Source organism: Bombina bombina, chromosome 7, assembly GCF_027579735.1.
Source record: "Bombina bombina isolate aBomBom1 chromosome 7, aBomBom1.pri, whole genome shotgun sequence".
NCBI lineage: Eukaryota > Metazoa > Chordata > Amphibia > Anura > Bombinatoridae > Bombina > Bombina bombina.
Genome location: NC_069505.1, coordinates 138,036,503 through 138,056,779, shown reverse-complemented (window position 1 = coordinate 138,056,779; position 20,277 = coordinate 138,036,503). Strand labels below are relative to the sequence as shown.

The following is a 20,277-nucleotide window of genomic DNA, read 5'->3' as shown; positions in this document are numbered from 1 at the left end:
GTGGCAGCGGTGTCCGGGAGCAGCGGTTTAGGGGTTAATACATTTATAAGAGTTGCGGCAGGGTCTAGGAGCGGCGGTTTAGGGGTTAATACATTTATAAGAGTTGCGGCAGGGTCTAGGAGCGGCGGTTTAGGGGTTAGTAACTTTATTTAGTTGCGGGGGGCTCCGGGGGTGCCGGTATAGGGATAGAACAGTGTAGTTTAGTGTGAGTGCTTAGTGACAGGCTAGCAATAAAGCTGGGAAAAAGCCGAAGGGCAGCGAGATCGGATGAGTGATAACTCTCACAGTCCGCTGCTCATCGCCCCGCGGCTTTTTGACTGCTTTTTTTGATAACTTAGACGAACGTATTCAAGGTCCGCGGCGGCGAAGGTAGGCGAGCTTAGGCGGGCGTATTGGGCCGGCGAAGGCAGAAAAGTAGACGGCTTGATAACTACCCCCCATGGACAGGAAATTGGGTGAAGAGCAGGTTTCAGCATCTGACTAAACTTTTTGCATAAAGATAAAACATGCCCTATTTGCATTTAAGTGAAAACAACAACATAAGCAGCAGTTTAGAATATATCTGTAAACAGATAATGTAGTACATGTAACCCTTAACATAAGGTTGGTAGCAGTAGACAAAAAAGCTGTGTTATTGTCCACCGTCTTGGCCGCTGACATTGGAAAATCAAACTCAGCATACATTGCTCCATAATAGGCACAAACCTAGGGTACATTGTACGAAAAGGGTGAATAGTACAAATGCTGTGGCAAAAAATAAACATGTAGTGTACCAAAGTCTTTTGGTATATGCAATAGTAAATATACGCTCAAATCCAGGTCCATAGATTTAATCAGGCTCCGGTGTAGGGATCCGGACAGGTGACCTCACTTAGCCCACTCCAACTCTCAGGCTATCGGAGGGACAATATAAGCTTTGTCGCAGTGGCAACGCTAACTTCCAGCTGGATAGAGGTATTAAGTTCCTGTTGCAGATCTCAACGTTCCCACATACAGCGGCTCCCACAGTTATGTTCCGTTGTAGTGAGTTCAACATTGCGGTAGGAGTGACAGCTCTCAAGGAAACAAGTTGCACTGCTTGGTGAGAGTTTCCCAAGTTGCCAAACATATGCAAGGCTTCAGTCAGTAGGAATTTCTCTTCTTTTTGACTCGTCGACTCGTTGCCTTCTATCCCCAGGCTCTGCAGCTTTGTAGGCTGTTTTTCCCCCCAGATGTCCACTGGAGACATGAGGGTAGGTATACTATATTTAGTGGTAGGGTTTACCGTCATTTGTGCCATGGATGAGGAGGCAGCCCCCCGACCCCGCTGGGAACAAGGCTGCGGTCACACTCTTCTAGGGTACAGTCAGCAAGTGTCTGTTGGCTCCCACTCTGAAGCTTCTCAGCAAAGATCAACTCACTCAGCTTCTGCTCCAACTTTCTAAAATGGTCATGTAAGAGCCGGACCATCTTTGCTTCCCATCTAGCAAAATCCTCCATTTGTGTTCAGTCGGGTGAATGTGTTGTATCAACGCAGTTCACTAGTATAGCACCTTATGGCACATTTTAAGAAGGCAGTCTAAACATGACTGTAAATGTTGGTACCATTTAGATCCGTATTGCAAGATCTGGTCAAAGCTGGGGAGTAGGTCAGTGGATGTCACAGAATAATCTCAGTAACCGGCGGATTAGTAATATCTTGCTAAAAGCCACCAATATTGCGACCTTTCATGGTCACTGCCTGGACATGCCCCGATACTTAGTTAAAGGGACAGTCAAGTCCAAAAAAAACTTTCATTTTTCAAATAGGGCATGTAATTTTAAACAACTTTCCAATTTACTTTTATCAACAATTGTGCTTTGTTCTCTTGGTATTCTAGTTGAAAGCAAACCTAGGAAGGCACATATGATAATTTCTAAGCCCTTGAAGGCCGCCTCTATTTTATTTACTTTTCACAGCAGGGGAGAGCAAGCTCATGTAGGCCATATAGATAGCATTGTGATCACGCCCGTGGCTAGTGGCAGACACTGCACTAATTGGCTAAAATGCAAGTCAATAGATAATAACTAAAAGTCATGTGATTAGGGTCGGTCAGAAGATGCTTAGATACATGTTAGTCACAGAAGTAAATAGTGTATTAATATAACAGTGTTGGTTTTGCAAAACTGGGGAATGGGTAATAAAGGGATTATCTATCTTTTTAAACAACAAAAATTCTGGTGTTGACTGTCCCTTTAAATTGAGTGTAAACTTTACATGTTTTAAAATCAGGTCCGGAATCTATGCTATATTTTACAGGGACTTTAAGTGATCACTTCTTATGAAGATGCACTGTGCCATTCTAATACCCTGAGCTTTGGCCGCCCACTTCAAAACTCATTTTTTTGTGAGCTAACAGTTTGAACTGTTCTCCTATCAGTGTTCTAGCCATACGGCACTTTTTCTGTAGTTAGAGCTCTGATTGGAGAACAGTTCAAACAGTAAAATATCGCTTAGACATGATTTTAAAACATGTTAAGTTTACCATCACTTTAAAAGTTGCCAAGTGTTTTTTATTGGTAGATTCTGAAAAAAAAAACTTACCAGTGTCATATCTTGCCTTGAAGCTAACTCCAGTCCCACGGCTGAAAAATTCAATCCTCACTAGACTCCCAGAGGCCACCAGACCGTGTGGTTGTAGATCTCCACAGGTCTTTGGGTGTAGATAAGGGGACTCTGTGTTTGGTCCATCGTAAGCCCTCATGAAGCCCCTGCCACAAGAAGGTGAAGACTGGATATTGAAGGATTCAAACTGCAGGAAGATCTAAAGAAACACACAGGTTTCACAATGTCACAGTCCCTTTAATTTGAATTTTCAGTTTAAGGAAGATTACTATATCTTGCAAGATTATGGTGAAATCCCACAAGATCACCAACTGTTGCGTACAAGTGAAAAGGGGTTTATCGTGGGTTTTTGTGCAAGTCTGAAGTAGCGCGTGTATTACAAGTTGAAAGTAAACGTCTTCGCTCGAGCACAATTGAATTTAACCTGCGTTAGGATAGCGCAGCTTCAAAGCTCTGGTTAACTGTTACGCTTAAATAAAAAGTTGCATAAAACACATAAAAATACATTTTAAAAAGTACAGTTACACTGCTAAAAAAACTCTATCTAATAACAATTATTAAAAAAATAGCATAAAAAAACGTTATAAGGGCTCAAAGATAGGAAGGTCTAACTAACTTAGTCTGATGAAGGGGGTGAGATCCCCGAACCGTCACAGATATGATTGTATGATTTGTGCTCAATAAAGCACATTAAAAATCTAGTGCAAGCCATTTTTGAATAATTATATACACATATATATCTATATCTATATCTATATATATATATCTATATCTATATATATATATATATATACAGGGCCGCCATCAGGGGGTGAAAGGGGTGACTCCTGTCAGGGGCCCAATGGGCCAGGGGGCCCCATGAGGCAAGAACAACAAATATTTAAAAAAAATATATAATAATTTTGGCAGCCACCAGAGGGTACTACAACAGAGTGCTATTGAGCGTAGGAGTGTGCACTAAACCACTATGCACATTGTGAGACAGACTTGGCACTTAAGTTTGTACAGTGTATGCCTGAGTCAGACTGCAGATCATTTTCATTTGCAGAGGAGGTAGGACTTACTTAGTAAATGTTTTTTTATTTATTTGTGCAATTTTGGATTGTAACTTCAGTGTGGTAGTATTTGTATGGTGGGGCCAGGGGTCCATAAAAACATTTTTTTTTAGAAATATGCAGCAGTGTATTTATGATTATTTGACAATGCTGTAGAAATTCTATATTTAAAGCCATGCAGAATTGTCTCCTCCTCAATACACAAATGGTAGATGCCTTTTTGGCAGATATGATTTTTTTTTTATTAATATATATATATTTTTAATTACATTCCAGTTTACTGCCCCTTTATGCAAGGACTTTCCAGATGCAAGGAGGCATTTTATCTAAGATTTTTACATCTGCATAAAATGTTATACTCTCAGACTAAGATTGTTCAGTGTTTGAAATGAGACAGGTTAACTTAACACTGTTCAGTTTACACTACAGCTGACTTAATTTTGAAATACATACAAACAAGCCTAAATCCTGCATTTAACCAGATCTAATGGTATGAGACTGAGTACTAGAGCTTATGGTTCCACCAAGACCACATAGAGTACAGCATTTTCAAAATCCATAAGTGCAGCTGACATTTGTACACCATATTTGAAGTGGTGCTCTTGGTTCGGGAAAATGGAAAAAAAAAAGAAAACATGTCAACTTTTCAAAAGTACTTTTTTTCATCTAGCCATCTACCCAGATCATTAATGTACAATTTTTAATTCACAAAATTATTTTTGTTTGCACATTTACAAATAGGTTTTTTGAAAAAGTGATCTCTTAATTTCTGCAAGTTTATATCATGCATGTCACACACTGTTGATTTAGGGGATGCAATGTGCAGAAATTTTACCTCCTGTGAGTGTTTCTGTGGGTGTCTGTGTTTATGTCTTTGTGCTTTTGATTTTGTCTCAATGAGTGTGTATGTATTTTTTTTTCTGTGGGTCTCTCTGTGAGTGTAGGTGTGTATATGTTTGTGCATTTTCTGTGGATGTCTGTGAGGGTGTGTGTGTATGTCTTTGTGTGTTTTCAGTGGATGTCTCTGAGGGTGTGTGTGTGTGTGTGTGTGTATGTATGTACTGTATTTCTGTGTTTTCTGTGGATGTCTTTGTGAGTGTGTGTGTGTGTGTATGTATGTCTTTGTGTGTTTTATGTGGTTGTCTCTCTGTGTGTTTTCTGTGGGTGTCTCTGAGGGTGTGTGTGTGTATGCATGTATGTCTGTGTTTTCTGTGGATGTCTCTGTGAGGGTGTGTGCTTATGTCTGTGTGTTTTCTGTGGATGTCTCAGTGAGGGTGTGTGTATGTATGTTTTTGTGTGTTTTTTGTGCTTGTCTGTGTGTGTGTGTGTGTGTGTGTGTCTTTGTGTGTTTTCTGTGGGTGTCTCTGTGTGTGTGTGTGTTTGTGTGTATGTCCTTATGTGCTTTCTAAAGGTTCTCTCTGTCGGTGTTTCCTTGGGTGTATGTACAAGTTTGTGTTTGAGTTTGTGTGTGTGTGTGTCCATTGTCTGTTCCTTTTTAGGATATTTTGACCTTACTGATTATTCACATCTTTCTACAGACTTTGAGACTAATAAGACCTTTCCGGAAGTCACCAATCCACCATTTAACCTTTAATTTATTGTTTAGGCAGTTCAGGGTCCTTCCTTTCAGCCACTGCATGCTGTTGTCATCATTTCGTTGACATCTTCCTTGACAAAAAGATAATCAGAACTCCGTATTTTGTTTTGTAAATCTCCTTTTTTACTGTAGTCTACCTCATTACTTGTTAGGTCAATGTAAACAATTGCTGAGTGTCTGTTTGGGTGTCTGTTTCTGAGTGTGTTTATGTGTTTCTTTGTGTGTCTGCTAGAGTGTCTATAAGTGAATCCTTATGTGTGTCTGTGTGTTACTACCTTTACAACATTTCCAAGTTTGACTACACTTAAGAATAAAGTGCATATACGTTTTAGTCACTTGGTCAAAAATTGCGCATGTCAAAGGGGGAGGGGGGGCTGATCAATGGTAAATTCAGGGCCCCAAAATTTCTAGTGGCAGCCCTATGTGTATATATATATATATATATATATATATATATATATATATATATATATATATATATATGTGTGTGTGTATATATACATGTATTTATAGACATATATAACATATAAACACATAAATACATATGCATACATATATAGACATATATATATATATATATATATATATATATATATATATATATATATGTGTGTGTGTGTGTGTGTGTGTGTGTGTGTGTGTGTGTGCGCATTGGAGCCCTTTACAGTCAAGTAGCTGAAAACATGTAAAATCATATCCATGCAGTATTCATATTTAATAAATTGTTTAACTGTGTATTTACTGTAAATATTTGACATTCCAATGCTCTTCAAATAGCGGAATATGGTCTAGGTATTTCTTAATGGATATTCCTATATATATATGTATATATCTATACCTATATATAATCATATATATAAAGAAATAGATATATCAGATATATAAAGAAAAATCTATTTATGGATAAATAGAACATTGGAATGGGAAATATTAATATTTCATGTCGGGTTAGCACACTTTGTTAAACACAATATGGTTTGCGCGACTTGTTGGGCGTTCATTTTTTTTTCAGATTTTTTACTTTCAACTTCTAATAAGCATGCTACCCGATGCACGCATAAAGTTGAAGTCAAGCGGAGTTAACACACGAGCGGGAGCAATAAATAGCGCTCTACTTGAATGTAGCCCACTATTGGCAACACAAAAAGACAACATTAAACATTTGATTTGGCAGCAAATAATACAATACAACAGTCTGGCCAACAACAGTTAACAGAATCATTTTTTTTTTAAATTTTATTAATTTTTCATTATACAATCATAACAAACTATACTTTGTGATATAAATTTTCTGCTCGCAAAATGTACAAACACAACAAAACATAAACAACAACATTCTCCACCAGTAAATAAACATAATATAAATAATATCTCACAATTAATACCTTACTTTTTACCTTATACTTGTCTATTCCTGGATAATGCAAGGAGGGGTAGGAGAGGAGGAATAAAAAAATAAAAAAAAAGACTGCTCTGTTACAATTCCGTGCCTTCTTAATAACGCAAAAGAAAAAAACACTACTGAGTTACAATTCAGTGAAAATGACAAATATTTTATAAATGAGCATTTTTAAATGTTGTGGGAACAATTACGTGAAATTTGTGTTTACAAAGATAACAAATTTGTGTAAGCCTTCTTAATATTGTGAGTTCTATAAAAGTGACAAATATTTCATTTAAACCTCCTTAAAATTGTGGAGGAAAAAACAGCACACTGCTGTGTTACAATTACATAAAATTGATTCATATTTCCTTTAGACCTTCTTAAAATTGTAAAGAAGGAGAAAGAAAATCCCTTTAATGTTCTCCAATTCCTCCCCACATCTACTAATCTTTACAAAAAAAATGTGAGGAGAGACAAAAATGCACACACACATGTCAAAGATATAACCTCTGGGCCCCTGTCAGCCAGTAGCTTGCCTCTGGCGGACTGAATTCCCTGGCAGAATTTAACACTGCATGCAAGTGCTATTTTGCACTTGCATGCAATGCCGCCCCCTGCCTGCGCACAGCCAATCATGTGCGGGCAGGAGCTATCAATCTCCCCGGTCGGACAAGGCCGGGGAGATTGAAATCCTCCAACTAAGAGGTGTAAAAGTGGCTAGGTAGCAGCGGTCTGATGACCGCTGCTTCATAAATAGGGGCTGCAGGTTCTCTTGTGAGAACCTGCAGTCGAAGGAAGGAGAAGGCAGGCAAAGCCTTTGCTAAATTGACCCCTATATCTCTTTAGATAAATATAATCTCAGTTGCTGCATTTCCCACTACGTTTAGCTAGGATTATATATTCTGTATATTCTGTACCTAAAAATGGCATGATAACACCTCTTTGAACTTCTACTGGAAGAGATTTTATAAATAATTCAAATTTCTTACCCTAATATCTTTGTTTGCCATTTTAATATCCTTTTTATTTAGCAGTAGAGGAAGAATTTGAAAAGAGTATAGTAATTTGGGCAAAATCATCATATTTATGATATTAAATGTATCTGTTAAACTTATTAGTACTGCTTTAACTTATCCTTTATATTATCAAATATATGTTTATAATTAATCTCATACCATCTTTTCAGGTTCCTGGATATTTTAATTCCCAATATGTAAAGGAGTCTTCAAATTCTTTTTTTTTTTTAATGAAACAAAAAATACAAATACAAAGAAAAAAATAAAAAAACACAACAATGTACTGTACATTCCGTAGGAATCCATGATTAATCTTATATAGTGATCGACAAATCTGTTAAACATATAGGAGCCAGCAAGAATATTTAGGAGCCAGACAAACTTTTAGGAGCCAGACAGTAGTATTTCTATATAGATATATGGTGGAGAATAACCCAAAAAGTTAGGAGCCAGGGGTACAATTCTAGGTTTGTCAAGCTCTGTTATATATGATCTAATATCTAAATAAAGATTTGTCAGTTATCTACTAGGTAAACCAAAGAGAAGACAGTAGAGACCACATAGTCTCCTTAACATATGACTCAAGGTTAAAGTTGAATTAAGTGGCTCTGAAGGATTACTTTATTTTATAATGTTTTCTCACATTTTCTTTGCTTCCATATATCTCTCTGTTTTTCCACCTTTCATAAACTGATATTCCTCGTTTATAATAGACTCCTTAACCTTATTTATCCATTCTTCCTGTGTAGGTAGGAAGGGTGTTTTCCACTTCTTTTAAAATATTTTTTTTAGCACAGTTAAACATAATTTGATATAAATACAGTCTTGTTTTATATATCTTACTGCCAAAGTTATTCAAGATAGCAGACAAAGTGTCTTCAAATTATTTAAACTGAATAGGCTCTTTATTCATATTAGGCTAGATTAAGAGTGTAGCGCAATATTGCACTTACATGAGTGTGATATTTGCGCTTTACTCGGCAATACCAGTGCACATTCGCATTGCCTGGAAGCCTGCGCTTCCATAGGCTTCAAGGGGAGCCTCGTTTTCATGCCAATAGACACGGCAAATCACCTAGCGCAGCGGGCAAATTGTGCAGCAATAAATAAATATATATGCTTATAAACACATAAATATATATGTATATAAGCATATACATATATATTTATAGTGAAAACACAGTCACCCTTTAGACCTCCATGTAAAGGCACTTTAGGTGCCGTTTTTTTACCCACACACCCCACATCCCAACACTTTAACCACTTATAACTGCTTTGTGCAGTTAAAAAAAATGCTCATATTTATTTTTATTTTAAACAATTTTGAGGGCAAAGATAGAGCTCCACTCGTATCTGGCCCATTATGTTTTAACAACCACAACATTTACATTTTAATTTTATTGACTTTAAACCCTGAAAAAGAACCAAAGTTATTATTAATTTTCATCATACTAGGTACATTCTCTTTTGGTTTATCAATCCACAACAATATGTCATCTGCATACATATTGAGAGAGCATTCTTTTTGATTTACTTTTATTCCCTTGGAATTAGCCCTTAATTCAATTGCTATCACCTCCAATGTTTAATAAAAGTGGTGAAAGGGGACACCTGTGTCTTGTCCCCCTATAGATTTTGAAAGCTTGATACATTTTTCCATTTATTTTAATCCTGGTACTTTTTTAACTATATAATTTCAATATATTAAGTTAAAGATATCTCCTTCAAACCCACATTCTTTTAGACTTGTAAAAATAAGATCCCATGTAAGACTATTGCATGCTTTCTCACCATCAATAGTCAAAACTGCAGATTCTGATAAATGTTTTGTATCTTGGTTTTGTTTTTTCCACCAAAAAGATAGCAATAATACTTTTCTAATATTAATCATGGATTAATATTATGCATAAACCCCCAGTCTGTTATTGATGGATAATATTATTCAAAATACTTTTTAACCTTCTAGCTATTTTTATTTAAAAAATTGTAATCAATGTTCAAAAGTGCTATTGGCCTTTTTCTGACTTCAAAATTAAACATATATCTGAGCTTATAAATTGTATAGGTTTATTTTCTTTCAAATAACTGGTATATAATTCCAGAAAATGTGGAGTAATCAGATTTTTTCAATTGTATAATATTATACTAATAACCTATCAGGCCCAGGAATTTTACCTTCTGCAAAATCCTTTATAGCATTTAAAATTTCCTGTTCTAAAATATGTGAATTTAAGACCTGCACATTATCTCTACTAATTTTTGGTACTTGTATAGTAGACCAGAATATTTTTTTCATATTGAGATCTATATTTAGCTTTGCATATATCTGTGTATAATACTCTTTAAAAAAATTAAAACATCTCTGTTAAATTAAAATATGTATCCTCTTTATAATTAAGGCTATATAATTATGTTTCTGTTGTAATTTAGTTTAATTTGCTAATAATTTCCCAGATTTCACTCGATGCGGACGATTTATTAAAGTGCGGACGGACATGGTACAATGTAGCGTATCATGTCCGCCGCACATTGTTAAATGCTGACAGCAATCATTGCACAAGCAGTTCTTGTGAACTGCTTGTGCAATGCCGCCCCCTGCAGATTCGCTAGCAAGGGGTGTCAATCAGCCAGATTGATTTCTGCAGCCTCAGAGCAGGTGGACAAGTTATGGAGCAGCGGTCTTTAGACTGCTGCTTCAAAACTGCTGTTTCCGGCGGAAAAAGGGGCATCAAGCTCCATTTGGAGCTTGATAATTTAGCACCCGTGTCTGTAGAACACCCCTTTTGTTCTGACTGCTTTTTGCTTAGCATTTTGTAATAAAAAGATATCCCTTTCTTGCTTGTTATTGTAAAAGTTATTACGAATTTGTTGAGTGGGATATCTCAAGTAAGTATTATAAGCATTTAAATATCTTTGCAAAGGTATCTCTGATTGTTGCTTCATCTGTTTATTTCTCTTTATTAAATATGAAATATGTCCTCCCATAACAACTTTTGAGGTCTCCCAGAACAATTCTGGACTATCGACATGTTCCCTATTATGAAACAAAAAATAACCCCACACGAGGGTGGAGTGTGCGGGCGTCCGTGATGGCTGCACAACACTAAAGCTCCTGCTGTGGGTCAGACAAAATCCGCATCTGGACCACAATTTCTATCTGGCAGAAGCAAACCTACCTACCACTGGTACAGTGGAACAGCCGTGCTCCCTTTTACTGCAATATATGTGAGATTTGGACACCCATTGGCCCTGAAACACGGGCCGTTATTAGGACCGTCATGCAAAGCTAGCCCCAGCATATGTGGAGGGCACATACGGCAGAGCACTAATAATTCCTCTGAAACAGGATAGCTGCATCCTTGCACACCGATAACCGGACCCAGCGGGCTCTCACTGCTAACTGCCGCCTCCTTGATCCAAGCCGGATTCCATGCAGCATCTCCCTCTTAAATGGTGGTAAGATTTGTTATTATGCCACACTGTATTAAAGCATCAACCACCACAATAATACCCTAAGACCAGGGACAGCTAACGACCAGGAGCTACCAGGCATAAGCTGGCTCTAAACTGATCCAGAAACTCTTTTTCAGTTTGCCTCATAGAGCATAGCCTCTCCCCATAAACAATCACTATATAAGCTCCTGCTATTAAGGCTTATACCCCATGTAACTTATAAAAAATGCTCTGCCTACATGCAGCACCTTGCAAGTTAATCTATAAGACACCATGCATACTCTGAGGTGACATCTCACCAATGTTCATAGAAGCAGAGGCAGATTTTTACTGAATATCCACCTCACTTTTTCGATATGCCTGCCTGTAAGACACAGGACTGTACAGTGACCTTCCTAGTATAAGCTTCCAGACCTATGTGCTAACAGCTATGCTACAGCAGGCCTAAAAAAATTTACATCCTCAATTTGCTGTTTCAAAATGGCGCTGCGCAGATCTGTAAAATCTGACAAGGGATCCAAATTAAACAGTAGCACTGGCTCCATCAATACTTATTTTAAAAGCGTAGATAAGAAGAAAACAATGGATTCTTTATTAATGAGCTGCAAAGAAGTAAACATGTCAGACGCCCCTGATCTATCTCAGCCACCACTGTCACCAAACTCTATATCGCAATCAGAGGATGGACCAATAACCCTTAAAGTGATGGAGGCGTTAATCAAGTGAAATCCTGCATCAAAACAGAATATGCAGACCTAAAAAGGGATATAAATGAACTGGGCTTCCAATTTGAAACCCTGGAGGACGACCAAGAAGAGCTAGTCAAAGAAATGAACACCGTGTCTCAAACAATCTCTACCCAGCAGTCCCAGATCCTTGACCTTGAGAATAAAAGAGATGACATAGAAAACAGGACAAGGCGGAATAACCTCCAAATTCGAGGTACACTAATGTTTTAATCACTTTTTATAATTAGACTATCTGATTATTCCTACTATGACAAACTGCTATACAATTAGTTTTCTTTCATGTAATTAGCAAGAGTCCATGAGCTAGTGACGTATGGGATATACATTCCTACCAGGAGGGGCAAAGTTTCCCAAACCTCAAAATGCCTATAAATACACCCCTCACCACACCCACAATTCAGTTTTACAAACTTTGCCTCCCATGGAGGTGGTGAAGTAAGTTTGTGCTAGATTCTACGTTGATATGCGCTTTGCAGCAGGCTGGAGCCCGGTTTTCCTCTCAGAGTGCAGTGAATGTCAGAGGGATGTGAAGAGAGTATTGCCTATTTGAATACAATGGTCTTCCTCTAGGGGATCTAGTTCATAGGTTCTCTGTTATCGGTCGTAGAGATTTCTTCTCCTACCTCCCTTTTCAGATCGACGATATACTCTTATATACCATTACCTCTACTGATTCTCGTTTCAGTACTGGTTTGGCTATCTACTATATGTAGATCAGTGTCTTAGGGTAAGTAAGTCTTATTTTTTTATGACACTCTAAAGCTATGGTTGGGCACTTTATTTGTAAAGTTCTAAATATATGTGTTTAAACTTATATTTGCCATGATTCAGGATAATCAGTATTCCTTATTTCAGACAGTCAGTTTCATTATTTGGGATAATGCATATGAATAAATATTTTTTTCTTACCTTAAAAAATTTTCAATTGACTTTTTTCCCTGTGGGCTGTTAGGCTCGCGGGGGCTGAAAATGCTATAATTTATTGCGTCATTCTTGGCGCGGACTTTTTTGGCGCAAAAATGTCATTTCCGGCGCCCTAATTGACGCCGGAAGTTTGTTCGTGGTTGCGTCATTTTTTGACGTACATGTGTTCAGACGTTTTTTTGCGGCAAAAATGTGGGCGTCGTTTTTTTCGGCGTCACAGGATGTGGCATCATATTTGGCGCCAAAAATATGGGCATTGTACTTGGCGCCAATAATGTGGGTGTCATTTTTGGCGCGAATAATGTGGGTGTCATTTTTGGCGCCAAAAAATGTGGGCGTCATTTTTGTCTCCACCTTTTTTTCACATTATTTCAGTCTCATTTTTCATTGCTTCTGGTTGCTAGAGGCTTGTTCATTTTGGCATTTTTTCCCATTCCTGAAACTGTCCTTTAAGGAATTTGATAATTTTGCTTTATATGTTGTTTTTTCTATTACATATTTCAAGATGTCTCAACCTGACCCTGGATCAGAATCTACTTCTGGAAAGATGCTGCCTGATGCTGGTTCTACCAAAGTTAAGTGCATCTGTTGTAAACTTTTGGTAACTGTTCCTCCGGCTGTAGTTTGTGATAACTGTCATGATAAACTTTCTAATGCAGATTGTGTTTCCATTAGTAATAATCCATTACCTGTTGTTGTTCCTTCAACATCTAATGTTCAGGATGTCCCTGTTAATGTAAAAGAATTTGTTTCTAAATCTATTAGGAAGGCTCTGTCTGTTATTCCTCCTTCCAGTAAACGTAAAAGGTCTTTTAAAACTTCTCATATTTCAGATGAATTTTTAAGTGACCGCCATCATTCTGACTTTGTTTCTGATGAGGATCTATCTGGTTCAGAAGATTCTGCCTCAGATATTGACACTGATAAATCTTCATATTTATTTAAGATGGAGTTTATTCGTTCTTTACTTAAAGAAGTGTTAATTGCATTAGATATGGGGGAGTCTAGTCCTCTTGATACTAAATCTACTAAGCGTTTAAATTCGGTTTTCAAACCTCATGTAGTTATTCCAGAAGTTTTTCCAGTTCCTGATGCTATTTCAGAAGTAATTTCTAGGGAATGGAATAGTCTGGGTACTTCATTTACTCCTTCTCCAAGGTTTAAGAAATTGTACCCTGTGCCATCTGATAGATTAGAGTTTTGGGACAAAATCCCTAAAGTTGATGGGGCTATCTCTACTCTTGCTAAACATACTACTATTCCTATGGCGGATAGTACTTCCTTTAAGGATCCTTTAGATAGGAAACTTGAATCCGTTCTAAGGAGAGCTTATTTATGTTCAGGTAATCTTCTTAGACCTGTTATTTCTTTGGCTGATGTTGCTGCAGCTTCCACTTTCTGGTTGGAGGCTTTGGCGCATCAAGTGTCAGACCATAATGCTTATAGCATTGTTAAACTTCTTCAACATGCTAATAACTTTATTTGTGATGCTATTTTTTATATCATTAGAATTGATGTCAGGTATATGTCTTTAGCTATTTTAGCTAGAAGAGCTTTATGGCTTAAATCTTGGAATGCAGATATGACTTCTAAGTCAACTTTTCTTTCTCTTTCTTTCCAAGGTAATAAATTATTTGGTTCACAGTTGGATTCTATTATTTCAACTGTTACTGGGGGGAAAGGAACCTTTTTGCCTCAGGACAAAAAATCTAAAGGTAAATACAGGGCTGCTAATCGTTTTCGTTCCTTTCGTCACAATAAGGAACAGAAGCCTGACCCTTCCCCTAAAGGAACGGTTTCCGTTTGGAAACCTTCTCCAGTCTGGAATAAATCCAAGCCTTTTAGAAATTCAAAACCAGCCCCCAAGTCCACATGAAGGTGCGGCCCTCATTGCAGCACAGCTGGTAGGGGGCAGGTTACGATTTTTCAAAGATATTTGGATAAATTCGATTCACAGTCTTTGGATTCAGAACATTGTTTCACAAGGGTACAGAATAGGTTTTAAGGTAAGGCCACCTGTGAGAAGATTTTTTCTCTCTCGCATTCCAATAAACCCAGTGAAGGCTCAGGCATTTCTGAAATGTGTTTCAGACCTAGAGTTGGCTGGGGTAATTGTGCCAGTTCCAGCTCTGGAACGGGGTCTGGGGTTTTACTCAAATCTATTCATTGTACCAAAGAAGGAGAATTCCTTCAGACCAGTTCTGGATCTAAAAATATTGAATCGTTATGTAAGGATACCAACATTCAAAATGGTGACTATAAGGACTATTCTGCCTTTTGTTCAGCAAGGGCATTATATGTCTACAATAGACTTACAGGATGCATATCTTCATATTCCAATTCATCCAGATCACTATCAGTTTCTGAGATTCTCTTTTCTAGACAAGCATTACCAGTTTGTTGCCCTTCCGTTTGGCCTAGCAACAGCTCCAAGGATCTTTTCAAAGGTTCTCGGTGCCCTTCTCTCTGTAATCAGAGAACAGGGTATTGCGGTATTTCCTTATTTGGTACTTGCTCAGTCTTTACATTCTGCAGAATCTCATATGAATCAACTTGTGTCGTTTCTTCAAAGACATGGTTGGAGGATCAATTTACCAAAGAGTTAATTGATTCCTCAGACAAAGGTAACCTTTTTGGGCTTTCTAATAGATTCAGTGTCCATGACTTTGTCTCTAACAGAAAAGAGACGTCTGAAGTTGGTTTCAGCTTGTCGAAACCTTCAGTCTCAATCGTTCCCTTCGGTAGCTTTGTGCATGGAAATTCTAGGTCTCATGACTGCTGCATCGGACGCGATCCCCTTTGCTCGTTTTCACATGAGATCTCTTCAGCTTTGTATGCTGAACCAGTGGTGCAGGGATTATACAAAGATATCACAAATAATATCCTTAAATCCCAATGTTCGATCTTCTCTAACTTGGTGGTTGAATCACCATCGTCTAATTCAAGGGGCCTCTTTTGTTCGTCCAACCTGGACTGTAATCTCAACAGATGCGAGTCTTTCAGGTTGGGGAGCTGTATGGGGGTCTCTGACAGCGCAGGGGGTTTGGGAATCTCAGGAGGTGAGATTACCAATCAACATTTTGGAACTCCGTGCGATTTTCAGAGCTCTTCAGTTCTGGCCTCTTCTGAAGAGAGAATCGTTTATTTGTTTTAAGACAGACAATGTCACAACCGTGGCGTATGTCAATCATCAATGTGAGACTCACAGTCCTCAAGCTATGAAAGAAGTATCTCGGATACTTGTATGGGCGGAATCCAGCTCTTGTCTAATTTCTGCGGTTCCCATCCCAGGTGTAGACAATTGGGAAGCGGATTATCTCAGTCGCCAGACGTTACATCCGGGCGAATGGTCTCTTCACCCAGAGGTATTTATTCAGATTGTTCAAATCTGGGGATTTCCAGAAATAGATCTGATGGCCTCTTATCTAAACAAGAAACTTCCCAGGTATCTGTCCAGATCCAGGGATCCTCGGGCGGAAGCAGTGGACGCGTTGTCGCTTCCTTGGAATTATCATTCTGCCTATATCTTTCCACCTCTAGTTCTTCTTCCAAAAGTGATTTCCAAAATTCTAATGGAACGTTCGTTTGTACTGCTGGTGGCTCCAGCATGGCCTCACAGGTTTTGGTATGCGGATCTCATTCGGATGGCCAGTTGCCAACCTTGGACACTTCCGTTAAGACCAGACCTTCTATCTCAAGGCCCATTTTTCCATCAGGATCTCAAATCATTAAATTTGAAGGTATGGAAATTGAACGCTTGATTCTTAGTCATAGAGGTTTCTCTGACTCTGTAATTAATACTATGTTACAGGCTCGTAAATCTGTGTCTAGGAAGATTTATTATCGAGTCTGGAAGACTTACATTTCTTGGTGTTCTTCTCATAAATTCTCCTGGCATTCTTTTAGAATTCCTAGAATTTTACAGTTTCTTCAGGATGGTTTAGATAAAGGTTTGTCTGCAAGTTCTTTGAAAGGACAAATCTCTGCTCTTTCTGTTCTTTTTCACAGAAAGATTGCTAATCTTCCTGATATTCATTGTTTTGTACAGGCTTTGGTTCGTATCAAACCTGTCATTAAGTCAATCTCTCCTCCTTGGAGTCTTAATTTGGTTCTGAGGGCTTTACAGGCTCCTCCGTTTGAACCTATGCATTCTCTGGATATTAAATTACTTTCTTGGAAAGTTTTGTTCCTTTTGGCCATCTCTTCTGCTAGAAGAGTTTCTGAATTATCTGCTCTTTCTTGTGAATCTCCTTTTCTGATTTTTCATCAGGATAAGGCGGTGTTGCGGACTTCATTTCAATTTTTACTTAAGGTTGTGAATTCTAACAACATTAGTAGAGAAATTGTTATCCCTTCATTGTGTCCTAATCCTAAGAATTCTCTGGAGAGATCTTTACATTCTTTGGATGTAGTAAGAGCTTTGAAATATTATGTTGAAGCTACTAAAGATTTTAGAAAGACTTCTAGTCTATTTGTTATCTTTTCTGGTTCCAGGAAAGGTCAGAAAGCTTCTGCCATTTCTTTGGCATCTTGGTTAAAGTCTTTGATTCATCATGCTTATGTGGAGTCGGGTAAGTCCCCACCTCGAAGGATCACGGCTCATTCTACTAGGTCAGTTTCTACATCCTGGGCTTTTAGGAATGAAGCTTCTGTTGATCAGATTTGCAAAGCAGCAACTTGGTCTTCTTTGCATACTTTTACTAAATTCTACCATTTTGATGTTTTCTCTTCTTCTGAAGCAGTTTTTGGTAGAAAAGTACTTCAGGCAGCTGTTTCAGTTTGATTCTTCTGCTTATAATTTCAGTTTTTTTCATTATTAAGATTAAAACTTTTGATTTGGGTTGTGGATTATTTTTTTCAGCGGAATTGGCTGTCTTTATTTTATCCCTCCCTCTCTAGTGACTCTTGCGTGGAAGTTCCACATCTTGGGTATCTGCTATCCCATACGTCACTAGCTCATGGACTCTTGCTAATTACATGAAAGAAAACATAATTTATGTAAGAACTTACCTGATAAATTCATTTCTTTCATATTAGCAAGAGTCCATGAGATCCACCCTTTTTGTGGTGGTTATGATTTTTTTGTATAAAGCACAATTATTCCAATTCCTTATGTTTGATGCTTTCGCTCCTTTCTTATCACCCCACTTCTTGGCTATTCATTAAACTGATTTGTGGGTGTGGTGAGGGGTGTATTTATAGGCATTTTGAGGTTTGGGAAACTTTGCCCCTCCTGGTAGGAATGTATATCCCATACGTCACTAGCTCATGGACTCTTGCTAATATGAAAGAAATGAATTTATCAGGTAAGTTCTTACATAAATTATGTTATTGTCCACTCTGCTCTAGAATCATTTGATTGTTGTGACTCTAACTACAACCTGTTCTGACTCCCATCCGACGGCATGCCCCCCTACCTGTAATATTACCATGCCTTTGGGTGCGGGCTTTGTTGTACCGCATTTAAACCCTCATAGTTCTTTTTACTGTTTATACTCGAGTTATTGTTTAGATAAGTGTTTTTGTCTAGATTAGTTTTTCCTAGTTCAGATTTAGTGCTTCTACTCTCACTACCCAAATCAGCATGCATTCTGTAGCCTTCAGCATCTTATTGTACAGACCTCAACTGATTGTTCATCGTATCCTTTCATAGATTGCCCAATTTACCCTACACCGACTAACTGTTTCCATATTGCCGCGCAAAACGTCAAAGGCTTTCTCCCCAGAAGCGATCCATTGCCTTTCAGGATTTTTATAAGAAAAAAAGTAGATATAATGATGATACAAGAGACCCACTTCAAAAAAACAAATGAACCCACCCTGTCCCGCCCTTATTATGACCAACATTTTCTAAGCTCTGGTCCAGATAAAAAAAAAAGGAGTATGTATCTCCTTTAACCCTTTGAGTGCTAAGCACTTTCACACCTGGGTGCTAAGCATTTTTAAGTTTTTTTTTTAATTTATTTTATTTATTTATTTTTAAACTTTTTTTTTTTAACTTTTTTTTCCCCCCAGATCCCCAAGACTTACACTGTTAGAAAGTTTAGGAGATTACCTTTCCAACGGTGGGTCTTGGGGGTCTGTAGCTGCTTAGATGTCTGAGATACAGGCTTCTAAGCAGCATGCCCCCTGCTCCTATACTTAACATTGTTATAGGGACAGTCTACTCCAGAATTTGTATTGTTTAAAAAGATAGATAATCCCTTTATTATCCATTCGTCTGCTTTGCATAACCAACACTGTTCAATTTATACACATATTACCTCTGTGATTACCTTGTATCTAAGCTTCTGCAGACTGCCCCCTTACCTCAGTGCTTTTGACAGACTCTATGGGAGTGAGCATAATGTTATCTATATGACACACATGAACTAATACTGTCTAACTGTGAAAAACTTTCAAAATGCTCTGAGCTAAGAGTCCGGTTTTCAACGGTTTTAGAAATCAGTTTGAGCCTACCTAGGTTTAGCTTTTCAAAAATACCACCAAGGGAACTAAGAAAATTTGATGATAAAAGTACATTGGCCCTATCTGAATCATGAAAGTTTATTTTTGTCTAGACTGTCCCTTTAAGTATAAATAAAGTTGTGCGGTGACGTCACTATGCAGGCCCGATCCCCGGGGTAGGAGCGGGTGGGAGACCCCAGATCTCCCTTTAAGGTAGGAGAGTGCTAGCGACGGCTCTGAGCTGTCGTTAGCACCAGAGTGGGAAAATCTGCGAAGGCTCAGAGCCGTCGTTAGCACTCAAGGGGTTAAAAGAGGAGCTTCATTTCAACTACTACAAAAATACCAAGACCCTGATGGTAGAATACTAATATTGGTAGGCCTATACTTAGGTAGACCTTCCACCTTAGCTAATCTTTATGCTCTCAACCGCCCTAACCCCCTCTTTCTTTTGTAAAGTGATAAACCAACTGCTAGATATCTCCCAATACTGGCTCGGTGGGAATTTTAAATTCCCTATTTGCCCAGCCCTGGACACATCCGCAGGTAAATCTTACATATGCCATGACCAAATTAAAACCAATTGGCAAGCAATACAAAACATATTCCTATTAGACATGTGCAACGCTAAAAATTTAGTTTAGATTTGTTTTCATTAGTTAAATAAATAATTTTGTTATGTTAAGTTAAATCGTTTTTACGGATCTGTTCGTTATTTCAGATCCATTCTTTATTCATTATTCTATTCTAATTATTTAAAACAAAATTATTTACTAAATAAACCTATTAACCCCTAAACCGCCGCTCCCAAACATCGCCAATACTAACTAAACCTATTAACCCCTAAACCGCAGTTCACGACATTGCCGACACTAACTAAACCTAATAACCCCTAAACCACAGTTCCACGACATCACCAACACTAACTAAACCTATTAACCCCTAAACCGTCGTACACCCATTTTGCCAACACTAACTAAAACACTAAATAAACCTATTAACCCCTAAACCGCCGCCCCCTACATCACCAACTCTAACTAAACCTATTTTCCCCTAAACACCCCCCAAATC

The 20,277-nt window shown here is 38.0% G+C and overlaps 1 protein-coding gene across 1 annotated transcript in view; it reads right to left on the bottom strand.

Annotated features, from left to right (window-relative positions):
* LOC128666004 (embryonic protein UVS.2) overlaps positions 1-20,277 on the bottom strand; it is a 164,275-nt gene that overhangs the window by 21,331 nt on the left and 122,667 nt on the right. The window contains exon 10 of the mRNA XM_053720346.1: positions 2,564-2,783. Within this exon, the coding sequence (XP_053576321.1) occupies positions 2,564-2,783 (220 nt within the window). The remainder of the gene's footprint in view (positions 1-2,563; positions 2,784-20,277) is intronic.